We start from the raw sequence: 6,427 nt of genomic DNA on the forward strand, positions 1-6,427 counted from the left end.
AACACATTAGTAACAGATTTTGTAATATTATTTGAAAACTAAGCTTACAAATACATACCAGGTTTAAACTTATATTTTCACCCGTGTAAAGTTTTCGTTCAAAAACCTTTTGAAACAAAAAATGTCGATTATAGATGAGGCGAAAAATCTGGTTACAAACGATGGGGAGCGTTATGATTTTTGAATGAAACATGTGCCTTTTAAAGAAGAAACGATGAATAATTTAAACCTAGTAATTTATTAAGTTTTTAATTTTAACAATAATTAGAATAATTAATATCATAATTACATTAATAAGTTACAAAAATATAAAAGTCAATATCATTGATTAAAATTTTATTGTGAATATGTGAAAATTAAATTTATGGAACATTGATTATATGAAAGCCTATATAGACAATCTAGGTGAAAAACATGTGAACAAAATTATGTTGCTTTAATATATCAGTTAGATTCCTTAATACACTAATACAATAGCAACAACTCAAAAGTTTTCTGAAGCAAATTCATTGATCATTATTATTTTAGTTATTAGACAATCATCATCTTCTATATTTATTTTTTATAAAAAAAATTATTAGAAATATGTGTCGATATCCTCTAGTTTAATTTACAATAATTTGAATAAAAATTCCTTACTCTAGTTTTGAGGTGGAATTCCTTTTATTTCCCAAACGGCTTACTAAGACTATCTTTATGTGTGCTTTATTATATTACTTGACATTAGAAACCTAATAGGAAACATGTAGCATATTAAATTTAGCTGGGATCAATGTGACGAATTTGAGAATATAGTAATAATCTTAGTCTCATATCTAAACGTAAAATCATGTCTCATATGTGTTAGGTATATGATATATCCATTTACATGCTAAGACTTACCAGTTATGACATAGATACATATATCTTTATTACCTGGTGAAATTTCTAAAACAAGAAATTAGTTCTACTTAAAAGAATAAGGAAAAAAAAATTAAAACAAAACGAAACGAGATTGTTTACAGATATTGATCGGCCAAACATGTGTATATGTTTAGGGTAATCAGGCCATGCAATACCTAACATTATCCGTCTTGTACCCAAGAAATATTCTAAAATTAATCACATATCTGACCATATCCGAATGCTCATTCAGTCGTCCTAAATGTTTCGGATTTCAGGTTTATCAGTTGCACCCGGTTTATTTGGTTTGGTATCCTCCAAATTCGTGTAAAACATTGTGTATGAGAATGATTTAGAGAGAGAAGATTTTTATTCAAGTTACAAAGAGAAAAAGAGAGGTGGGTCTCCTGCCATATTTACAGAACTAAACAACAGATCTCTTCTTCTCTTTTTATCTTTCTTCTCCACACCCCGTGACTCTATAATCTCTTATCTGTCTTTTTGTATTTGCAGTTTTTGGTCTTTTTTCATTGCAATAGGATATTTTCTTGTAAACCCAACTCAAGATAATCTTGGGATTTGAGCATTCAATCTCTTTTTACAAATATGTGTACATAACACATACTATATATAGTTATATACACTACACCACTCTCTTTGAGCTCTACACTTCCACTTTCTTAATTGAGCAAACTCTGTCCTTAATAAATTCAAGGCTCATTTTTGCTGAATTTTGTTGGTCCTAGAAAACTAAAGTGTTTCTGGGATTTCTTCCTTTTCTTATTCTATTCTAATTCTATTCCATTTCTTATTTTTATAAAGAATCCAACTTTTGTTCATCCAAAAGCAGACACACACCTTTAGGGTTTAGGGTTTTTCTTTTCCATCAAATTCAACTCATTTCCCACTCATTTCTTTCATTTGTGAAGTTGGGTTTTCATTATTATTTGAGATGACACAATCTTGAACCATAAAGTTTCAACCTTCTTGTCAATATTTCAAGAATTTGAAGATGAATTAAATTTCCAATACTACTCATTTGCATCAATTTCTTTGATTTATGAAATTTGGTTTTCATAATTCATTGAAATGAACTAAAAACACATAATCTTGAACCATAAAGTTCCAATCTTTATGTCAAATTCTACTCAATTTCATCAATTTCTTTAAAATCTTGAAATTGGGTTTTCCAAATTTTCCTTAATCTTGAACCATAAAGTTCAAATCTTTCTCTAAAATCTCATGAATTTAGAGCTATATTAAGTTTCTAAAAGGTCATATTTTGTTTATAAAACTAAAAAGCAGTGATTACATCGCAAACAGAAACGGATAACAAGCTTTGCCGCTACCCAGTTTTGTGTTGCAAAAATGTCATCATCCATCTTAACCGGTGCCACAGGCAGAGCTTATGGATTTGACATTGAAAATGTTATCAAATCCCCATCAATGACTTCTAGTAGAACCTCCCATTCATCATCTCCATCTTCCACAATCTCAGAATCAAGCAATTCCCCTATAACCATCTCCAACCGAAAACCGCGAACTCCCCGTAAAAGACCCAACCAAACATACAATGAAGCAGCTGTGCTTCTTTCCATTGCCTGCCCCAAAGTCTTCTCCACCAAAAACCTCACAAATAATAATAGTACTCTTTCCAAGTGCACCGCGCAAAACAGGTTACCATTTAACGGGTTACAAAATGGTAACCCGTTTTGCGACCCACCACCGGAACTGTTGTTTCCATTTCCGGTGGTGGAAAACTCCACCCGGAACCCGGTTTCAACCAAACCCGGTTTGGCATTTGGGTCGAAAAACGCGGGGTGTCACCGGGTTCCGAACGGAATTGAATTCCGGAGTCATGATTCCGACTCGAATTCCATCAATTCAATGGAATTCGACACGGAGTCAATGCTGGATGAGGAGATTGAAGAGGGGATTGATGGTATCATGGGTGTTTCAAGCAATAACCCATCATCAAATGATAATGATTCTTGTTTCGACTCGAATACGTGTTACGGGTATCCGATGGGATTGGGATTTGGCGGGAACCTGGAGTTTAATTTTGGGTTTGGGATGAAGAATGGGATCAAGGCATTGAAGAATAATAATAACTGGTGGAATATTCCGGCGGTGACTGTGGTGGATGTGTCGCCGGTGCCGGTGAAGGTGAAGAATATTCCGGTGGAAAAGAAGAAGAAGAGAGTGGAGGAGTTGATGAGAAGGCCGGAATTGGAATTGGGAAATGGGAATCAAGGGGAGGGGTATTTTGGTCAGGAAAATAATAATAATAAGTTGTTGAAGTTGAATTACGACGACGTTTTGAGTGCTTGGTCGGATAAAGGGTCGCCATTGCCGGAGGAGGTTTCCGGGTCGGAGTCTGCCGACGGTGATATTCATGTAAGTGTTGTTTGCTTGTAAAGTAACCAACTTTCAAAAGTGTTTTAATTAAATCACTAATGCATATTTTTTTCAAATCGGGTCACTAAATTTTCAAATCAAGTCTCACCGATTTTTTTGTGCGTCAAGAAAGAAAATGGAGGATAAGATGTGGGGGTCGGAATTTGCGATATATGTAGTTAAATTTTAAAAAAATTAAAAAACGTTAATTATATTAAAATTAAAAAATAAAAAATAAAATTTACGTCGTCACTTAACGTCAACTTAAAAAAAAGATAAAAAAACATTTCCTATGTAAAACAAAAAAGAAAAAGGCTAAAAAAACATGTTAAAACCTTTAATTTAATCAAACATGAATGAAAGTTGAGTGACTTAATTGGAACGTTTTTTAAAGTTGAGTGACCTAATTGAAACACTTTTGAAAGTTAGTTACTATTCTATAAAATTGCCCCGTAATATCGTCATAAATTACAAAATTTGTTATTCATTTTTTAATATTAAAAAATTTAAAATAAAATTTCTCACCTCTCTTTTCTCTATAATTTGAAAAATTAGTTTTTGATAATTTTATCAGTATATTGGGATTTGGTTCTCATACATCGTTTCGATTTTTATGTTAGCTTACTGAACATGCAAATGGCTTGTTTATCTTTTATAAATGACCCTTTAGAGTTAAAAAATGATGTATGATTTCAAAAGTGATGCATGAAACCATAACTCTCTTTATATAATTATATATGTCGTAAGATATGTGAACTAGTTTGAGTGTTTTCTATACATTTGCATTTGCATTTGCATTTGCATTTGCATTTGCATTTGCATGTATGTAATAATATAATCATTAAAAATATTATTTAAACTCGATTTTTTTTTTATTTTTTTATTCAATAGGTTAGTGTTGTAATGATTTTCACCCCTTTTTTTTATTTTCTTTCCAATTCTATTGGATGATAACTTAAATTCAAAATATTTATATTTCTTTGTTATTATTTAGAAGCTCTGTAGTATTATACTCGCACAATGATATTGTTGTTGATATTATTATGTTTTCTGTGGACAGACAAGATTAGCCCAAATAGATCTATTCTCAGAAAACGGTGGGTTAAGAGAAGCAAGTGTGATGCGTTACAAGGAGAAAAAACGCACACGTTTATTCTCTAAAAAGATAGGATACCAAGTACGAAAAGTTAATGCTGATAGACGGCCTAGATCCAAGGTACATTTATTTTACTTCATAACTTCATGGAAAGTAAACAAAAGTTTACAATAAATTTTGTGCTACAAAGTGTTCAATAAGCTATCTAGACATTTAAATTGTGTTACACAAATTTAAAAAATGAATATATATATATAAGTAACTACAACCTTAAAAAGATTTTAGATTTATAAATATTACAAACAAGAATACCAAAATGTTATTATATTGTGAAATGCTAAATTGCATTGGTTTTGTGATATTTGCAGGGGCGTTTTGTTAGAAGGCCAAGCTCTGAGGACACATAAGTTAACACCTTTTTTACTCCCAACCCCCTCAATTTTATAAAAATGGCTTATTTTGTCCTTTATCCTTTTCATTTTTACATTTCTAGACTTATATTTATGTCTTTTTTGTACAACAATAATTATGTAGTGTTGTTGAAAAGAGGTGAGACTAGTTAAGAAGAGATATGGATAGAGGAAGGAGAGAGAGGGAATTCAGCTTTATTTTTTTGTTATCTATAATCATACGTTTTGTTCTTTTCACAATAATTACAGCTTATACCATTTAGTCATAAAATTGTATTCTAATGCTTGTATTTTTTTTTTTGCTAAATTATAATATTCATTTCTAAAGAATTGTAGTGTGGCATCATGCCAAGAGCTTTATAGATGAAAACTCAGTCGTTAACACAATAACAAACCGCAATACTGCACTGTGCTAGTTAAAAGTGGTGCCATAGATGGGGAACATCATCCCCTTAATGTTGTGAAACGCATAGAAAAAGTAGGTCTGTCTCACTAATAATTAATCACATTTTCTGGCTTTTTTTTTAATATCTTATTAAACCTAGTTATCCCATACTGCACTAGTTAAAGGATGAGTTAGTTAAAACTCAATGTTTGCGTGACGTTTTAACTAGTATTTGCTAGCTAAATCACAATTCATAGCCTAAGTGATTAGCCTATCATGCAATTATGTATATACAAATTAAAAGAGATAGAACTATATAAGTTAAAGCAAGCACAAATGCAACATCAATCAAGACATCATGTGCTTTCACTAAAAATAAAGAAAGAAAAGAAAAAGAAGTAAAATCTAGCATAAAATTAAATTCTTGGTGTAATGTAATAAAAAGTTCTGTTTTGTTCTGACAGGCAGAACATTAACATGGTATATTATATGCGTAACTTTTGTCTCACCTAGTTAAACAAAAAGGTTCTCTTTTGTTTTAAAAGATGATTATTATATTTATAGTCTGTCTCATTTGAATGTTTTACTATTCTAAGTGCAGTGGACATGCCAAAAAAGAGTTGTAAATAAATAAAATAAGCAAATAATTACTAAGTACAGAACCGGTCAGGTGTTGGTTTTTTTCTTTCTTTTTTTTAATTAAATAATGGTTATATGTGAATAAAAAATTACAATTAGCACTGCATATTAGTTCAGTAATCTCTATCATCAAATCAATATTGCCCTCATTATTTAATAGAGCAATGTGTTTTGATTTTGTAGGAAAATACTAGATAACAGAACGAGGACATAATGGATAGTGTTACACCTCAACCTAAGGCGGAAATATCAGAGCGTGATTCGATTGCTCACAGCTCGAAGATACTATAATACATAAAATGTGACAATATCTAATTAATTATTTTATTAAAAATAAATACACACAATATCCAAATAGAACAAACAATGTAAATACATGAATGTAATCTCAAATAATGATTATCTTGTTTATATTCTAAGGTCTTGTCTAAGTGTTCAACTTCAATCTTTAATACAAAGCATCCTGCATATGCGTAGAAAATGGAGTTTGTCAACAACACATGTTGAGTGAAATGATCACCAATTTTGACACAACAAATAATTATATAATAAATATTAAATACGCAAACCAATCTATGTGGTAATAATCAATCAAATCTTAACAAACCATGTATATAA

General features: G+C 30.9%; 1 protein-coding gene across 1 annotated transcript; it reads left to right on the plus strand.

The window, feature by feature from the left end:
• The first annotated feature begins 2,250 nt into the window (after positions 1-2,250).
• On the plus strand, positions 2,251-4,809 carry LOC143600316 (protein CHLOROPLAST IMPORT APPARATUS 2-like). The gene is made up of 3 exons (XM_077078043.1): positions 2,251-3,279; positions 4,340-4,495; positions 4,744-4,809. Exons 1-3 carry the CDS (start codon positions 2,251-2,253, stop codon positions 4,780-4,782), a joined length of 1,224 nt encoding a protein of 407 aa, XP_076934158.1. The 3' UTR covers positions 4,783-4,809.
• Positions 4,810-6,427: the final 1,618 nt, after the last annotated feature.

This window comes from Bidens hawaiensis, unplaced genomic scaffold (assembly GCF_021521415.1).
Source record: "Bidens hawaiensis isolate Kalapana, Puna unplaced genomic scaffold, B.hawaiensis_p1.1 tig00053935_1, whole genome shotgun sequence".
In the NCBI taxonomy this organism is placed as follows: domain Eukaryota; kingdom Viridiplantae; phylum Streptophyta; class Magnoliopsida; order Asterales; family Asteraceae; genus Bidens; species Bidens hawaiensis.

Bases quoted from the DNA above. Each gene is read 5' to 3' on its own strand.
- LOC143600316 (XM_077078043.1), top strand. From the start codon at position 2,251: ATGTCATCATCCATCTTAACCGGTGCCACAGGCAGAGCTTATGGATTT. The intron at 3,280-4,339 runs GTAAGTGTTGTT...TTCTGTGGACAG, and splicing joins CTGCCGACGGTGATATTCAT to ACAAGATTAGCCCAAATAGA. The intron at 4,496-4,743 runs GTACATTTATTT...TGATATTTGCAG, and splicing joins ATAGACGGCCTAGATCCAAG to GGGCGTTTTGTTAGAAGGCC.